The following is a 19,460-nucleotide window of genomic DNA, read 5'->3' on the forward strand; positions in this document are numbered from 1 at the left end:
AGCTGGTTCAGCCACTATTGTTGGCACAGGAAGTGTGCTCTGCACACTGCTCTGTACATGAACACTGCTCTTCCTTTTGCTCTGCCTCATGAAAAAAACAAACAAACAAAAAAAAAAGAAGTGAAAAAAGAGTATCTGGAAAAGAAGTAATTAAGAATCATAGCCCTGCAACAGCCTGCATTTTCCCTAGGCCTGACTGTGATGTTTCATAGTTTCATAGTTTCATAGTTTCATTCAGGGTTGGAAGGGACCACAAGGATCATCTAGTTCCAACCCCCCTGCCATGGCAGGGACACCCCACACTAGATCAGGCTGGACAGAGCCTCATCCAGCCTGCTCTTAAACACCCCCAGGGATGGGGCCTCGACCACCTCCCTGGACAACACATTCCAGGGTTTCACCACTCTCATGGTGAAGAACCTCCTCCTCACATCTAGCCTGAATCTCCCCACCTCCAGCTTCATTCCATTCCCCCTAGTCCTATCACTACCTGAGATCCTGAGAAGTCCTTCCCCAGCCTTCCTGTAGGCCCCCTTCAGATACTGTGTAGGCCCCTTTCAGATACTGAAATACTGTAATCCCAGAGAGATCAAATCCCTGCTCTGCTTGTAGGTGACCCTCTAGGAATGCTGTTCTGTGGAGCAAAAAGGAAAGTTAATATTTTCTGTCCATTCTTTCCCTTGGAGTTTCAACTCATCATTTGTATTTGGGCAACTGGGTGTTTTAATGTGCTTGTGTGGGGCTTTGTGGCTCCCAACACAAGTGAGACATAAACCTGCTAGAGTGGGTCCAGAGGAAGGCCACAATGATTATCAGAGGGTTGCAGCCCCTCTCTTATGAAGACAAGTTGAAAGAATTGGGGCTGCTCAGCCTGGAGAAAAGGTGGCTCTGGAGAGACCTTGTATCTACATTTCAGTATCTGACGGGGACCAGCAGGAAGGCTGGGGAAGAACTGTTCAGAAGGACTTGTAGCAATAGGACGAGGGTAGGTTTAGGCTGGATACATGGAAGAAGTTCTTTACAATAACAGTGGCAAAATACTGGAGCAGGTTGCCCAGAGGTATGTGAGGCCCTGTCCTTGGAGACATTCAAGATCAGACTTGATGTGGTACTGGGCAGCCTGATTTGGTTGGATTGTCCCTGCACACTGCAGAGGGTTTGGACCAGATGACCTTTGCAGGTCCCTTCCTGATGCAACCTGTGAATCTGTGAATCTTCAGCCACTCTGGGAAGGCTGAGAAGGCACAGTGCTTCCGAAACTGAATCCAGGATTTATACGTTTGCCCCTACATACCATTTGCTCGCTTACTTCCTGCATCCTCATGCAAGAAAAAGCTTTTTGCGGAGCTTGCCTAGACCCCTCTAAGGTGCCATAATACTCGAGCAAATTTCACCAGAGACTGTGCATGCTGCAGAGACATGTAAACCTTTATTAGAATAGAATAAACCTTTATTAGAATAAACCAAACCAGGTTGGAAGAGACCTTCAAGATCATCGTGTCCAACCCATCAACCAATCCAACCCACCCAAACAGCTAACCCATGGCACCAAGCACCCCGTCAAGTCTCCTTCTGAACACCTTCAATGACGGCGACTCCACCACCTCCCCGGGCAACCCATTCCATAGCACAATCACTCTCTCTGTATAGAACTTCTTCCTAACATCCAACCTGAACCTCCCCTGGTGCAGCCTGAGACTGTGTCCTCTTGTTCTGGTACTGGGTGCCTGGGAGAAGAGACCATCATCAGCCTGTCTACAACCTCCCTTCAGGTAGTTGTAGAGAGTGATAAGGTCACCCCTAAGTCTCCTCTTCTCCAGGCTAAGCAGCCCCAGCTCCCTCAGCCTCTCCTCATAGGGCTTGTGTTCCAAACCCCTCACCAACTTTGTTGCTCTTCTCTGGACTCATTCCAGCAAGTCAACATCCTTCCTAAACTGAGGGGCCCAGAACTGGACACAGTACTCAAGGTGTGGCCTAACCAGTGCAGTGTACAGGGGCAGAATGACCTCCCTGCTCCTGCTGGCCACAGTGTTCTTGATGCAGGCCAGGATGTAAGCTCTGTTGGACAAAGCATTCAATTAAGGTACTTCAAATATATTTATAAATATATCTCTTATTCTATTTGACATTACTAGTTATCAAATGCAGTTGAAGGATAGCCACATGCTATTAATTTGGTATTGCCTCTGGCATTCCTTTGCCTCTCCCCTGCCTGCAGGTCCCTCCCGAAGCAATACATCTTCAGTCCACCAAGTGTCTCATCAGGGCCTTTCAGGTACCTACTCTTCCCCAGAAACTACTTCCCCTCTTCTTCCTTGTAGCTCTCGCTCCTCCTTCACCTCCCTCAAACCTGCGGTCACTTGACCCGGGCGGGGCGGGGCGGGGCGGGACCGGGCAGCCCCCGCCCGAGTGCGAAAAGGCAAGTCTTGCTGCAGATCTGAGATGGGAACGGGATCGTTCATCCGAGTACGTAAAAGAAGTGAAAACAAGAGGGGCGGGAGGAACGCGTCTCCCCGGAGGGTACGAGAGCGGGCCGAGGGCGCCGGGGCCGGGACGCGCAGCCGCTGAGCGCGGGCAGCGGCGCGGTGGCGGGGAGGCTGTGCTCAGCCCCGCGTAGCGCCCCGGACCTGGCGGGGCTGGCGGCGGGCTCCCTTTGGGGTAGCGCAGGTAGCTCCTCGCTGCGCTTCCTGTAGCTGCCGGGACGTTAGTTAGCTCCTGAGTCGGCTGCAGCAAGTGCTCTCATTATGTCGCCATCCAGCATTCTTTAGTTTTATCTCCCTGTCGGTATGAGCAGGGCCTCTTGCGATAGGACAAGAGGTAATGGTTTAAAGGTTAAAAAAAAAAAAAAGTAGATTTAGATTAGAGATAAGGATTTATTTTTTTTTTTTTTTTTTAAAATTTTATTTACAGTGAGGGTGATTAAACACAGGCACAGATTGCCCAGATAGGTGCTAGATGCCTTATCCCTGGTAACATTCGAGGTCAGATTGCACTGGGCTCTGAGCAACCTGATCTGTGGAAGGTGTCCCTGCTTATTGTGGGAGAGTTGGACTAGATGATCTTTAGAGGTCCCTTCCAAGCCAAGCCTTTAAAAAAGAAAGAAGAATTGGCTGGTGTTTTTCTGAGCTGTCAGAGCTGTGTGTGCAAGGCTTGCTTTGGGCACAGCCTGGGTCAGATATCACCCAATGCTCTTGGTGTCTGGAGGTTATAGGATGGTGATCTCCAGTAGCTTTCCATGTTTGCATGTTTTATTGCTTGTTTATTGTGCTCTGGCAGAGGTCTCAAAATGTAGTTACTGTCTGTAGTTACCAATCACTCAAAATTGGGGGAGAAAGCTGGTGTGAACAGGGGGTATGTAAATAGTTATTAATAATGGCAATGTATGTAGGGTGGACTTGCCTGTCTGGAAGAGGGAAATAGAACCACAGAACCATTCTGGTTGGAAAAGACCTTTAAGATCATAGAATCCAGCCATTATCTAACTACCAACTCTAGTGCCAAACCATGTCCCTTAGCACCACATCTGTGCATCTTTTAAACACGTTCAGGGATGGGGATTCAACCACCTCTCTGGGGAGCCTTTTCCAGTGTTTAATAACTATTTCAGTGAAGAAGTTTCTTCTACTATCCAAACTAAACATCCCCTGGTGCAATGTGAGGCCATTTCCACATAGTTCGACTTTGTGAAGTTTAGGATTTAGACATGAGAAGTGGTAACTAACAGCTGCAATTCCTGCAGGTAAGTTTTGATTTCTCCATAAAGGATACTCCACATCTTGAACACAAGGTACCAGCTGAATTTGGAGGTGATGATGGGAACCTCTAGGACTTTGTATTGAGTGGGGCATCAGGCCAAAATCTGGTTCAGTCACTTCTGTATGGCATCTGATGAGCAGACATCCGTGGTGCTGCTACTGCTTGTGCCATGCACTCCCACTGGCTGCCTGAGGGTGCTGTGGAAGGAGGTGAGAAGATGAAGAGGAGGATCAGATGTCTCTTGCATGTTCTGTGCTTGTAGGATCACACCATGGCCTGGTCTTGCTGTTTCTGCTTTCCACTGGTTTTCCCCAGACCTAGAAGGACACTCCTTGTGAAGTGTCCTGATGCCACAGAGATTAGGGCACTGATGGCACCTTGTGCCAGGCTGAGAAGCTGCTAGCCGTGGGTTTTGGGTGGGCAACTCTAAGGGGTCTGTTGTACAGCTTGGCAAAACCAGTTATGAGGCTTGATGCCTCTGTGGGGGCTTTTTCAGCTGACCTGACTTGATGGTGGACTTGGTGGTAAGGCACTAGCATGGCAGAAACTCAGGTTTTTTATGTTAGCTGTGGGACCATGGCTGTGTTAGACCAAGCAAAGCAATAAGAGCACATGATAGGAGGGGATGACAGCAGGTAAAGCTGCACTCTTGGACATATTCTGGGAGAGTTTATGCACTGACTGAAGTGTGGCTGGGTGGTGGGGCTTACGGGTCCCTGCTGCTCACTGGAGGGGCTGTGTGCCTGCGTTTGGAGGGGAACAGAGAAATGAAGCAGCCCCAAAGGCTCTGGAAAGGGAGCTATGGAGAAGATGAAAAGCAATGCTTGTAGTTGTTTCTAGTCTGTGGATAGGACTTGTGCAAATTCTGCCATATGCTGGGGTGTTGCATTCTCAAATCTCTTGTTGGTTTTAGAATTGGGGAAGGAGAAAGACTATCCAGACTTTTGCAACTACTAAATAACAGTGTTGTTTTGAGCATCTGCAGCCTCTACCCACACTGGTGATATCTAGTAGATAGACTAGAGCAGAGAAGCTCTTGGTGAGCAGTGGTGGGTAGCCTGAGGAAGAACAAAACACAGCAAAAAGGACTAAGATTAGCTGCAGACGTCTGTTGTCTGAGCAAGGGGTCTTCAGGGGAAAAGCTCATTAAAATGCAGAGCCAGAGGATGGATGAGTTGATGTGCCTGAGATCTGAACTTTTTACCAGCAATAAGTGTACCAGATGTGGCATAGAGAGATCATTTGCTTGTGCAGGACACAAAGATTTTGATGTTTTTTGCACCTTTTTCCTAAATAATCCATGGGAGTTTTTTCACTTGACTTTGCACTAGGCTTGTCAATAATCTGTTTTTTAAAATAAGGAGATGAGGGGAACAAGAGAGGGTTTAAACCACTTCTTTCCTGCTTATGCAATCTCCATAAGTGTATGGATAACTTCAGAGGTAGCAGCAGCAGCTCTTCACCAGGAGGAATGCCTCAAGGTTATACACCAGACACTTGCAGCCTGTGTCACTGCATTAAGTGTTCTGGGCATTTTCTCCAGCCAGCACAGTCCCATTCTTCCCTTGCTGTGGAGTGGCCATACCTGGAGACACCAATTCAAAGCCACAGCAAGGCAGACTAGGTAAGTGATGCTGATTGCATTGGCAGATATAAAAGCAGATTGTATCTGTTATGTGTGTATGTACATAAAACTTAGGAATGCATTTCCTAAAGTTGCCTTTCAGCTGACCCTATGTGACAGCCATAAAAAAGCTCCAAAACACTATTGCACCATGTGTAAGGAAACGGCCTTCATATAAACATTGGGGCTCACTTGGAAATCTGCCAAAAACAACCACCTCCCAAAAGCAGCCCAAAGAATATTTTTGGGGGAAGCAATCTCATGAGTAAAAGTGCCAAGATGCAGCAAAAGGAACCAGGGGGCAGTGAGGATGTTTAATAGAGCACAAAAACCTGCACAAATATGTATCTGACTTCTGTTGCTGTGGCAGACAAAAAAATAATCATTCGCAGTGTCAACTTTCTAAAAACAAAAAGGATTAAAAGGAAGGTGTGACATGAGTGATCTAAAAGAAAGTGTCACACTACATAGCTGTGAAAAACTAGATAAAGCCTTGAAAACAGTAAGAAGAAGGAAGGCTTTCATCTCAAAACTAACACCGGCACTTGAGGAGCATCCTAGGAAAAATAAAAAAAAAATCATATATAGAGAGCTCACCTTCATGCTCTGCATCACTCAGGAGAACACAAGATGAAAAATTATAGGATAACTCTAGTAGGCCCTGGTGGTGATCATGATTTCTGAGCTGGGTTTCATCCACTGCCATTCCTATATGACCACTGCAAATTTTGCAGAAGACCCCAGAGAGACTTGTATCCAAGAGTAACAGCTCCAGAGTAGTTTTCAGGAAGGTCTGGCCAAACTGAAGTACTTGTGATCATGTACTCAGGAGTGAGAAGGACATCAAGAGATCTTCTCAAAATGAGTGACCCCAGAAGCAATGACCTGAAAATCCCGTGTCCTGACATGTTTGTTAAGGCTTTTCATAGAAGTGTTGTTGTGGCAGCTGAATTCATGCTCCAAGGTAAGCGACCTGGTGGTCACAGACCCAGCCTGTGTCCTGGTCCTGCCATTGGTTCTGCTGTCACACTCCCAGGACTGCAAAGGGTCAGGGAACAGATGGTTTTCCACGCTGGAGGTAGATTACTCCTCATGATGTTGCAATAGCCAATGTAGATACTTATTTCTCCATACCAACCATGCTGCACATGTTTGTCTTGGCTCTGTTTTTTCTTTTCAGTTGGTCTATTTACAAGCCCGAAGCTGGAATCCAGCTTTGGCATTGTGCTGGGAGACAATGTTATCAAAAGCGGAGTATGTTGTGGCCAAGAAGCTCTTAACATTTTGCTGCAACTATTTGTGAGGAGGGTTGACATTTTATAGCTTCAGCTCTGCACAGGTGCAAAGGACTAAATTCAAGCACAGCATATGGAATGTTTTATTCTTTTTTTTTTTTTCCCCAGAACACTCTGAATTTCTACAGCAGGCACTAATGGAAGGCCCTTTGCAGACCTCCGTTGATGTGTGCCATGAAAATGGCCAATGGATGTCACGATTGCCAGAGAAGCTCTGGGATACTCCCCTCTACAACTTAGCTCTCCCAGGTAAAGATTAATTTGTGTTCTCTGCTGTTTTGTTAGCAGCCCATTTAATCATTGGAACATCCCGTTTGTCTTATTTTGGGATGGCTACATTTATTATTTGGGTCAGTGTGTGGGAGAAGGGCTTGGGGGAAGGTTTGTGTGACGTGTGTGTACCTGTGAATACTTTCAGTTTGCAATGTTTGTGTTTTCTTAGAGGGGAGAGGGAAGAGTTGATTTATTTGTTTGCTTGTTTTTGAAGAAAGGAAAAAAAGGTGGGACTTTTTTTGCAGTCTTCATATATCATCTTGTCAAAAGAATGTTAATAATCCAAGCATTTGCTTATCTGGGCAATGGTGAGATTTTCCTAACTGGTTCTTACCATTTCCTACATAATAAAATGGTTCCAGAAGGAGAGAAATAACTTTTAACCTTATTATTTTTACTTTGTTTTGTTTAAAAGAGGCTCTGAAGGTATGAAATAAAGGAAGATAGAGATTTGTAATTAAAACATGTTTGTATTAATGTACAGTGGGAGTTTTCTGCATGGCTCTGCTTGAAAACTGGATTTGTCGTATTATGGGTCAATACAGACTGCACTACTGGACAGCTTATTGGTACTTGATTCAGACCTGTGTATTGTCATCCTTTTTTTTTGTCATATTACTGCTTCTCTCTTCTTTCTTGAATAGATGACTTAATTTTTTTTTCTCAATCTGTCTGAAGAAGCTACAGGAGACAATGGCATGCCTCCTGGCAATGTGGAGGCAGTAGAGTGATTCCCTTTGCCTCCACGATCAAAAGGCTACTAAAAGTACCACAATGAAAATGGTACTAACACTAGCCTGTGTTTTCTCTCACACCTGTAGATATGACAGGTAGCTCAGGTGGAATTCAGCAGTGTGCAGACAAATGTTTTATGTTGGTTACAGGACTGTAGGTTAGGTAAGATGGTTATTTAGAGATAGTGGGTCTTCCAGGGCCCCCGCTCACTTAAAGTAAGACTTATTTTTAACAAAGAACTTCATAAGACCAAGCAGTCCTCTATTTTGGATAATGCCTATGTAAGAGGATTCCAGGGCAGATACTAAAAAAACCAAACAAAATGTTTTCCTTATTTAACCATCAAGAGAAGAAAATAAATACCTGTCTTATGACAGAAAAAAGAAGGTAATATTTTTCTTTGTTTTTCTTTTTTGCTTCTCTGCCAAAAATCCCTCAAAAAGCCAGCAGCATGCTCAGTGGTGTGGGTTTTGGCTTTTTTTGTGGGAAAGGAACCATGTTGTTTCTAAAAAGCTTTCACAGTGGTGTTACTTGGATATTCTAGAAAGCTGAGAACCTGCTGCTGTGTGCCTTTGCCCTCCTGGCTCTTAAGGGTGACCTTGTTATTCTTCTGAATGTTTATTTTGCTTGTGGATATGCCTGCATAGAGGACAGACACAAAATGGGCTTGAGGACAAGTCCATTTGGTGAACGCTGGAAGGCTTTTACAGAGCATTGCAGGCTATTAGGTTGGAATATCTGGGTGGCTGTCCAGCTGACCTACAAAACTAGTCTAGCTCAGGTCAGACCAAAACCAGATCAAGACCAACGAGGTCAAGACAGCTCTGGCAGGTTTTCAGAGGGAGCAATGACTGGGGGAAACCCAGTTCGGAAGTGGAAGCTTATCTCAGATAGAGAGGACAGCAAGACATGCAAGAAATGTGACAGACTGCATTCTGAAAGTGTGACAAAGAGGCACAGGCAAGTCTGAGTAATTAGCATTGTTTGCACCAGGTTCAGCACAGGGCTGCTGGGAAGATGTTGCTTCAAGCTCTGACACTACCTGGTGTGCTAGCTCACTATCTTTGCATCATGTTTGATGTACTCATTTGGGTTACTGTAACTCACTGACATCAAAAGGCTTTCAAATCAAAGATTACTATTGGTTTGCTGATTGGCATCAGTGGATGCAATGCCCTTCAATGGAAGCCAGTTCACTTCTCTCAGACTTGGATGTGGTCCATGAGTATTCAATGGTTTGAATCTTACATCTTGTAAGGCAAACTTCTTTGATTGCATGCCCTCATTATCGATTTTCCATCTGCAATGAGCTCAGTGTGGGTGTTTAAAGAAAGAAAACAGCCAGGAATCTGATGTCAAAAGGTGAAAATGTTGAACAAGACGCATAACTGTTATTGACAGTTTCAAAGAACTTTATTTCAGATACAATGTTGCACTTGCTATTTGGCTACTAGGAATATTACCATGGGGAGCACTAAAATTGACCATTCAAGAAGGCATTTCTTAGTACCAGTGAGAGAAGACTTAAAAAACAAAATATATGCATATTCCTTGCAGATACTCTGTAAAGATCCCAGCAAGTCACTTCACTGAGTTATTATTAGCTTTTCATACTGATGCTTTGTAAAATTAGAAGAAATAATGGAACAGAACAAGCGAAATGGAATAGAAAATCACTCATTGCCTATCCTGAAAAAATTGAGTTGCATCAGAGTTTCACCTAAGCATGATGAAAGAAGTGTGTTAGATTTATTACGACTTCAAAGAAGTCAAATATTTGGGCAGGCTGTACTTGGCTGTGATGCCTAGCCTGTCACTCTGTAGTTCCCTGTGCTGGAAAGAGGTAATTTTTGAAGTCAATGAAAGGTTAAATTTGTTAATCTGTCACATGTAAGCTGGGGCTTGGATTTGCCTCTGAAACCTTCAAGTGCCCACCTCTTATGTTGTTTTTCTAGAGAATAGGAGTGTTTAGTTCAAGAGAGCGTTTTAACAAGATATTTAAGATTTAAATTCTCAAGGTGACAAGTTAAGAGTTGGTCCAGTCAGAAATGTAAAGAAGATGAATTTCTCCTGTCAGTCCTACTTTCCTGTGCAGTGATAATGTGACTGGAGTATGAACTCCTGCATTTGGACAACTCCAAAACTGGCATAATCTAGATAAATTGAACCTTCAGCTATTTATTCCCTGAAAAAAGTGAATTTTCACAGGAAGATAATTATTTAAACGGAATATGCTGGTTGAAACTAACCACTTTATTGTGATTTGAGGCAAACAACAATGACATGTGTCTTAAATGGAGACTGCTTTATTGAAAAGTCTCAATGCTTTCCCCATATAAGGATTTCCCAGTAGGCTTATTGGTCTCAGGTGAGCAACATCTGTAGGGGAGCCCACCTTTATGCCATAACTACATAGGCTGTCAGGCAATGTGAGTGTGTGATTTGGAAATAGGGTAGCATTTCAGGAGTGCACATGCAATATAACCATGTCCCGTGGCCTTGAGTAGTTCAGAAATGATGTTTTCTCTACATTTATTTCTGTATTTACAGGGAGCCATGACACTATGACCTACTGCTTGGATAAAAACTCTGCTGTTAGTGGCAATGAATCCAAGCTGGTGAAGTTTTTAAACAAATGTATACCCTGCATTGTGCACCCTGTTATCATGAAGTGGTCTACAACACAGGTAACTGTTGTCTAGCATTCCCATCATGCCTGGGCAAATTTGAAGCTTGTGCTGCAGTGCTGAGAGTGTTCACACTGTCCTGTGTGCAATAAAAGAATAGCCTGCTGCCCAGATACCTGCACTTTCATGAGCTGCTGTGTTTGGGTGTTGCAGTTTAACTCCGAAGACCAACATGCAGCTGCTCACTCACTCCCACCTCCAGGGGGGAGGGGGGAAAGGATCAGAATAGTAAAAATGAGAAAACTCATGGGTTGAGATAAAGACACTTTAACAGGCAAAGCAAAAGCTGTGCATGCAGCATAACAAAACAAAGAATTCATTCACCACTTAACACCAGCAGGTGGGTGTTCAGCCATCTCCAGGAAAGCAGGGCTCCATCACACAATGGTTACTTAGGAAGACAAAACACCATCATTCTGCATGTTGCTCCATTCTTTCTTTCTCCATGTTGCTCCATTCTTTCTTTCTCCCCTAGCTGTATTTGCTGAGCTTTATGTCCTATGGTATGGCATATACCTTTGGTCAGCTGAGGTCAGCTATCCCAGCTGTGTCCTCTCCCAAGTCCTTGTGCATCCCCACCCTACTCGCTGGTGGGGCGGGAAGCAGAAAAGGCCTTGACTGTACAGTCACTCCTCAGTAGTAACTAAACCAGCCCAATACTATTTCCAGCACAGATCCAAAGCACAACACCATAGCAGCTACTGTGAAGAAAATCAACTCTGTCACATCCAAACCCAGCATACCAGGGTATGAGATAGGTGCTATACATATCAAATTGTCTTTTGTGAAGGAAAGTCCTGTAAGGCAGGGATGATACACAGACAAAAAAAAGGTGATCACTTGGTACTAGAAACTCAACATCTTTTTTTCATATCTGTTTATATTATAAGTTACATTTAATATTAGTATAACCAGAAGAGGTTTTTGCTCTTGCACTTTGTTCAGAAAGTAAAAATGATGATCACTGTCATGTGAGATATCAGTTGTTTTCCCTACCTGTGTATTTCACCAATCAGCAGAGACAAAAATGTTACTGACTAGAAATTCTTTCTTCCTCATAACAGAGAATGAAGATGTAGTCCCACATGTAAGATTTAGTTAATTAAAAAAAATGTCTAAATATTAAGCTAGTATTTATCACTTTATTTTTCACAGAAATATGTTAAAGACAAAATTGGGCATCATGAGCTTGAGCAAAAGATTTTATAGAATCATAGAATGGCTTGAGCTGAGTTTTGTTCCAACTCCCTGTCATGGGCTGGGACACCTCCTACTAGAACCAGGTTTCTGGAAGCCTCATTCAGCCTGGTCTTAAACACCTTGAGGGATGAGGTATCCACAGCTTCTCTGCGCAGCCTGTTCTAGTATCTCACCACCTTCCCAGTAAAGAACTTCTTCCTAATGTCTACTCTAATTCTACTCTGCTCTAGTTTAAAACCATTGCCCCTTGTCCTGTCATCACATACCCTTATAAAATACCCCTCTAAAGTATGCTTCTATAGAACATACTTTCCTGGCATCAAAGAGGTACCAAAAATCTTTTTACTGTTGTTCTTATTGAAGATTTAGTTCATTATTAGGGAATTAAACCTGAATAATTGATAAATGGTAATATTTATTCCTTGTCTTCTTTTGTTGCATTTGAGCAGACCTGGCAAACTGGAGTCTCAGACAGTGAATATGTCATGGCAGTGATGAACTGATGTGGAAAGACAGTACAGTTCCTTGTCTTGAGCTGCTTTTTGCTTTGTGACTTAAGCCAATGATAGATACAGATAACTTTTAACTTGTAGGTTGCTGGCCAGTGAGGTGACCCTGGTGGTGGCAAACAAGCTCACTACATCATATTATAGTAATTTTCTGGTCTGAACCCAGCATGCTGAATGGAAAGTGGCCTAGCACTGATAGGAAAGAGGCATGGTTGCAGTCCTGTCCCTCCCTGAGCTCTCCAGTGATAAAGTTATCTTCGTGAGAAGGTGACTCCACCATTGGTATCCAAAACAGACACCAAGAAGGCCTCCTGATGGTAGGATACACAGGTTCTGGGATGACTCTTCTACGAGGACAGGTTGAGGGAGCTGGGGCTGTTAGGTCTCCAGCAACACCTAATAGCGACCTTCCAGTACCTGAAGGGGGCCTACAAGAAGGCTGGAAAGGGCCTGTTTACAAAGGCCTGTAATGATAGGATGAGGGGCAATGGTTTGAAATTAGAGAAGAGTAGATTTAGGTTAGATGTTAGGGAGCAAGTTCTTTACCATGAGGGTAGTGAAACACTGAAACAGGTTGCCTAGGGAGGCAGTTGAGGCCTCATCTTTGAAGATATTCAAGGTCAGGCTCAATGGGGCTCTGGGCAACCTGATCTAATGGAGGATGTCCCTGCTTACTGCTGGGGGGTTGGACTGGATGACCTTTGGATGTCCCTTCTAACCCAAACCATTCTGTGATTCTATGACCTACTATCTAGGAGGCAATGGTTTGATTGAGCCCTGGCTATTATGGATGTAGTTTAGAGGCACAAATCTTTGTTGTGCAATGGCCAACGTCAGGTGTGTAACTTCCATTCATGCCCTGGATGTGCAGCATTGCTCCCCAAGGTTTCCTCTTAGATTTTGCCCTGGAGAGGGGGAAATGTTCACACTCTAATTCAGTATCCAAACCCAGGTGATTAATTAGAAAGTCTAATTTGCCTAGTTTTCCCATGCAGTCAACAGAAAGAAATTAATTCATCCCCAAAGAAGTTCAAAACTGTTATATCATCTGGTGCTCTTTCTGGTCATAAAGATTACATATTTATGACCTACAGCCATACACTCCTTTCTCCAGCATGCTCCAAGTGAAAGTGGGCACAGTTCACTCCTTCAACTGCTCCAGTCTGGTGGAAACAAAGCAGGCACAGAGGGAGCTGTTGACCTGAGCCGCTACACTACCTGCACCCCAGGGCATGCAGGGCTAGGCTGCTCTGCAACCCTGCAGCACAGGCACAGCCTAGGGAGATTAAATTCAGAAAGTAGGTGGTTGAAGCTAGTCAGGGTGAGCATCCTGTCGTGTGTCTTAGGCTCAGTCTCGGCCCTAAAGCTATTAATGTGGTTATTCAGATGCAGTGCCTTGCGTATTGATCTGGCTTTTGCTGAATCCTTTCTGGCCTTAATTGGGACAGTGTGCGCTTTCTGAAACCTGAGCGTTGTCCATGGCAGGTTGAATTGAGACAATTTACCATTTAAACATTTGATTCAACTGATTATATTTTCTTATGCAAAGAGAACCTTGATGTACATGAGATGTATAATTTGTGAATTTTTACCTTGTAAACTCAGTTTTATCACCTGTTCCATGCAGTCCTCAAATGCAGTAGAAGAGGTCTGAGGAAAGGAGAAATAGAGGAGGATGTCTGTTTTGTAGGGCTTCTAAAGGTTCCTAGATTCATAGAACAGTTTGGGTTGGAAGGGACCTTAGAAATCCATCTGGTTCCAACCCTGCTGCCATGGACAGGGATACCTTCCACTGGACCAGGTTGCTCAAGGCCTCATCCAGCCTGGCCTTGAACACCTCCAGGGAGGAGGCTTCCAGGACCTTCCTGGGAAACCTGTTCTTGTATCTCACCACTCTTACTGTAAAGAATTTCTTTCTGATGTCCAATCTAAATCTACCTTCCTCAAACTTCAATCCTTCTCATCCTATCATTACAAGCCCTTGTAAAAAGTCCCTTCCTGGCTTTCTTGTAGGCCCCTTTCAGGTACTGGAAGGCTGCTGAAACGTCACCCCAGAACCTTGTTTTCTCCAGGCTGAACAGCCCCAGCTCTCACAGCCTGTCTCCATAAGGGATGTGCTCTAGCCCTCTGATCATCTTCATGGCCTTTCTGTAGACCCACTTCAGCAGTTTGATGGCCCTCTTTTGCTGAGGGAACCAGAACTGGATGCAGTTAATTCAAACTGTATAAATAGACTTTATCTTGAAAAAGAACAATAATCAGTACTTTTTTCTATTTCATTTTTCCTTCTGTTGAGGATGAGTGAGCTCCACAGAGACAAGCATGGTAAAATCTTTGATCTAATAAAATCAATACAGTGTTTCTAAGGTGCTGATCCTGCAATTTTTTTCTTTGTATGAATAGTCTTGTGAAGAGTAATTGTGTATTTATGCACAGGTTAATGGATCTTTAACTTTCAGAACACAACAAGGGCAGAGGTCTGAAACAAATCTAACCTGTACCTGTTGTGTATGCAGCAGGAAAATTGGGCTCTCTCTTGTTGAAATCTTGTAAAATGCTTCAAAGTTGTGGCTTGGTGCTATATAGTGTTTAAAGATGAAAGATCTGTGAAGGATGTCATAGGGCTAACTGTGCACTTTTTTTCAGCTTTTGAAACAGAAGAAGCAACTCTCTTATAAGCTCTCAGGACCTTTGCCTTCTGTTTCACTTTTTAGGTACTGACTGTGACAGAGCAACTTGAGGCTGGAGCTAGGTATCTGGATTTCAGGATTGCCCACAAGGCTAACGATCCATCTCTGAATTTGTACTTTGTGCATATGGTTTACACAACTGTTACTGTACAGGTATTGTCCATACCTTTGGGATGGCTACTAAACCAGCACTGTGTCTTTTATTTAAGACCCATCATAACCAGAAAATGCTGGCCCAAGGTTTTCTGAGTAGTTTATATGTTTTCCTAATGTGAAGACTTCAAACTAGAGAAACTCAGCAAAGCTGGAAGTTTGTTCTCTGCTGCCTAGCCCTTGCCAAGTGCATGATGTTTCAAGGGTTTAGCCTATGTTGTCCAGGATGCTACCCAGGGCAATCCTGTTTCCTACATAAGGAGAGAAATTATTAAAGAAGGTATTAAAAGCGTAATAAAATCACAGAAACACTGATTATTTTTTGAGGGAAAAGTATTTAAATGAAAGACAAATAGACTCAAATCTGGATCCCATGATCAAAATACTGTCAGGTGCTGTGAAGAAACTACTCTGAGTTGTTCTTTGCATGTGTGTTGTCACTGTGGAGTAGTTTACACCTTCTGTTTGCGGAGAGCTGTACAGCCGTGCATAGCCAGCTAATGCAGCTTTTTCTTTGTAGACTACCTGGCTAAACTTCAGTTTCATGTTCATGACTCTGAACCCTTCACATGTTGAGATTTCATGGTGACTACCATGCTCATGTAAACAGATTCTGTGTCTGGCTACCCTGCTTATTATATGTGTTCTTCAACAAATTGTCATTGCCCGTAACAAATGGGGCAAATGTGTCCTGTTATGTTTAAACAAGCACAGAACTTTTCCCTGGATTTGACTTTGCCATTAATATGTTGTTTATCCTTAAAGAAGCTTGAGGAGACAGGTTGAGTGCTAGGCAGTAGGAGATTCATGGGTATTATCAGAATACAAAGCTGTTAGGGCAGTGGTTAGGACCACATCCAAAGGAAATCCACACAGATGTACAGACAGTAGGTTTTTCAGTGATGCATCTTTCTGAACCAGTTTGTGGGTAGTCAGATGGCCATCCTGCAGAAACCTATGCTGATTTTCATTATTGTGATTGGGATTCTACCTCACAATCAATACTCTTGGTTTTATGACCTCTCCTCTGCACAGCATAGATGATTTTCTGAGCTGACGTGTCTCTCTCTTGTAGGATGTTCTGTGGGAAGTGCTAAAGTGGTTGGAAACTCATCCACAGGAAGTTATCATCTTAGCCTGCAGGAATTTTGATGGATTAACCAGGAGACTTCATCGTCATCTTATTGCCCGTATAAAAGAGATTTTCCACTATAAACTGTGTCCCAGAAATGTATGTATGGGATCCCTTTTTTCCTCCCCTTTATTTTATGAATGATATACTATGGTAAGATATTTGATTGCAAAATTGTAGATAGATTCTACTTTCACTGTATTTTTAGCCTGGGAAGAGTAACATTTGCTGTGTCAGAGAGAGATCTCTACGTAATAAATTTGAGGATGTAAAGCAAGCTGACATCCTACAGTGTGGAGGAAGGAATTAAATTTGACTGTCATCTCTTTAAAATTGTGGGAAAATAGTAGGTAGACGTGGGCTGCCCAGAGAGGTGGTGGAGTCTCCATCATTGGAGGTGTTTAGGAGGAGACTTGATAGGGTGCTTGGTTGCATGGTTTAGTTGATTAGGTGGTGTTGGATGATAGGTTGGACGCGATGATCTTGAAGGTCTCTTCCAACCTGGTCTATTCTATTCTATTCTATTCTATTCTATTCTATTCTATTCTATTCTATTCTATTCTATTCTATTCTATTCTATTGCCCTGTTTGAATCTTGTTTTCTTTTGCTAGTTTGTTGTGTTGGTGGGGTTTTTGTTGTTGTATTTTCTTGCATTTCTTGTTTGTTTTAAAGAAAAGTAGGTAGAAGTGTGTTACAAATACAGTTCATACTATGTTTATAAAACCTAAAAGATCAGTGTTTTGCCCATTCACAGCAATAATTATAAATGTATTTTTTACATCAGTCTGGTCCAACTCTACCATGCAAAGCAGGACCAACTTCAAAGTTATGGTGTGCTATGCCATCCATTCTTGGCTATCTCCAAGGATGGAGATTTCTTAACTTTTCTATACAGCCTAGTCCAACATTTGACCACATTCATAGTAAATGTGTTTTTTTCTTGCCATTCTGATCAGAATCTCTGTTGCTCTAACTTGGCTGCTGACTTTCATCCTATTGCTGTGTATGTCTAGGGAGTCTTCTCTATATCTACCTGTTAGGTATTTGCAGGTAGTGCTAAGTACTGTCCATAGTCTTCTCTTCTTCACACTGAACAGACACAACTCTCTGCCTGTCTTTGAGTGTCATTCTCCAGTGTCTAGATGCATGCTGCAAAATGTCAGTGACTTTTTGTACTGCGAAAGCCTCAGCTGGAATCAGTACTTGAGATGCAGACCCACAATTGCGGAATAGAGGGGAAGAACCCATTCTCTTGACATGCTGTCTGTGCCTTTACTAATACAGCCCAGTTTGCAGTTGACCTTTGCCATGGGGGCACACTGGCTCATGTTTAGCTTGGTGTCCACAGGGACCTCCAGGTCACTGCCTGCAAAGCATGTTTCTAGCCATCTGCCCCAAGTTTGTCTTGTTTCATTGGTGTGTCCATTCAGGTGCAGGACTTTGCATTTGCCTTTGTTGAGCTTCACGAGGTTGCTGTCAGCCTATGTCTCTATCTTGTTGAGGTCCTTCTTATTAGCATCTCTGACCTCAGTACATTTCTGCTGGCATTGACTTTCTTTCCTGGACATGATTAGCTGGAGCTGACCTTCCAACCAGCCTCATGTGCTTTCAGTCAACCAAACTTCTAGAAAAGCCTTAGATTAAAGAATTGGAAATTACTTGAGTGCTACATTGTAGAAGCTGAGATTTTTTTTAGCTTCATCTTTTTTTTTTTTTTAATTATTTATTTTTTTTTTAACAAGGTGTGGGAGCTTGTAGTAGTCAAACAATTAACATTTCAAAGAATCAGAGGAACAGCGTATTTTCTCTGGAGATGTGAGGGGTACAGGATAATGATGACCCTATTTGGGATTTGAGTGCAGGCTTTGAAGCTGGTGTATCAGTATGGGTGACTATTACCATTTCAAAGCATTCTGCACAGCAGAGTTAAAATAGAACAATTCTCAGCAAAATGAAATGAGGGGATTCTGAATATTCAGGCCTCAGCTGAATAACTGGAGACCTGAGTGATACTGTTTTGTTGTTTCCCCAAATAACTTGTGTTTGTAAGTTGTGGATGAGTAGAGCAATACTGGGGAAGATGGCAAGATTTGCTTTTAGACACATGGCCAGATCTTAAAAAGAAAGAGGTTACAAATTGCAAAATGGCCAAGCTGTTGCTGGCTGGTAAGTTTTCTGAATGGAGATGATGAATGAATAGTTTGAGATCACCTGACTGAAGAAATTGTTTGAGTTGTGTCCAGGGGGAGGGTGGAAGGGGAGGCACTGGAGAAAAGAGAAGCCAAGTACTTCCCTCAGCCTGGAAGACTTTATTTCTGTAGGGCCTGTGACCAGCACAATGGATCTCACTGTCTTTGGAAGTACAGGTTATGCAGCTGTAGGGTTTTTCAGGATTACAAATTAAGATTTATACCAAATAACCAAGTACTTTTTCAGCTATTCTAAAATAATCTGTTGCCTACTTTCTTTCAAGACTGCAACTCTGTTGTCACACAAAAGTAAGCATCAAAGGGTTCATGAAGCAGCTGCTAAGTAGAGGTCTGTATGTAGTGCTGGCACAGGCCACAGCATGACAACATTACATTGTGTTTAAAATTTTAATTGCTTTCCATGTGTCTGGCTTTGATCTGGATTACTAGGTTTTAAAAAGTCCCTTGTTAAACATCTAGTTTCACTTCTGCTTGCTTTGCAAAATAAGCACCTGTGCTCATGTACATATTTCTGGTAGTTGTTTTTGGCTCTTATCCCACACCTTTCATTCCTTTTGTTTTTTTTCTTTAAGAGGTTCCATCTTTTGAAGGCAGCTGGAGTAAAACAAAGGCTTCTGTCATGTACAGATTTTTGTAGTATGAGTAGCTTGTATCTTAATTTTGCAGTTATTTTCTGACCTAATTATGGCTTGCACTCTCTTTCTTGGATGAAGTGAGAGGGATTCCCATGTTCATTCAACCCCTGGCTGTCTTCAAAGATTTATATGAAACATTTTTCAACCCCCTTTGGCTTTTAATTAATAAGTTAATTGAAACATCAAAAAGCCACCACTTCCTTTTCACAAGGAACAGACACAGCTTTTAATGACAGCATTCTTAAAAACCCCAATACCTGTTAAATATGTTAGTTTTCACAGAACGGCAGGGGATGGAAGTGACCTCTGAAGATCATCTGCCAATGGCTCTGCTAGAATAGGATCACACAGGAACGCAGGCAGGTTTTGAATGCCTCTGGAGATGGAGATGAATTTTGCAAGTAAAACTTGTCAGAGACCCTCAATTCTCTCCAATGGTAGCTTCTGAGGACCAGAAAATACCATTTCATATTGAAGCAGTTACATGTAACAGACCTGTTTCAGCCTGTCTGTCTGAGAAGGTTTCTGACTCAAGTATTCCTCCTGCAATTCAAAATGTC

General features: G+C 43.0%; 1 protein-coding gene across 3 annotated transcripts in view; it reads left to right on the forward strand.

Moving 5' to 3' along the window:
* Positions 1-2,369: 2,369 nt before the first annotated feature.
* The window catches only part of PLCXD1 (phosphatidylinositol specific phospholipase C X domain containing 1), a 35,746-nt gene continuing 18,655 nt past the window's right edge, over positions 2,370-19,460 (forward strand). For 2 of the 3 annotated variants that reach the window (XM_068141166.1, XM_068141159.1), the window contains exons 1-5: positions 2,370-2,466; positions 6,784-6,924; positions 10,234-10,370; positions 14,794-14,922; positions 15,998-16,153. In XM_068141166.1, the coding sequence (XP_067997267.1) occupies positions 6,813-6,924; positions 10,234-10,370; positions 14,794-14,922; positions 15,998-16,153 (534 nt within the window). In that variant the 5' untranslated portion in view covers positions 2,370-2,466; positions 6,784-6,812. The remainder of the gene's footprint in view (positions 2,467-6,783; positions 6,925-10,233; positions 10,371-14,793; positions 14,923-15,997; positions 16,154-19,460) is intronic. The other variant, XM_068141152.1, reaches the window with a different exon arrangement.

Source organism: Melanerpes formicivorus, unplaced genomic scaffold, assembly GCF_026170545.1.
Source record: "Melanerpes formicivorus ecotype bairdi unplaced genomic scaffold, bMelFor1.0.p_v2 SCAF_1, whole genome shotgun sequence".
Lineage (NCBI taxonomy): Eukaryota > Metazoa > Chordata > Aves > Piciformes > Picidae > Melanerpes > Melanerpes formicivorus.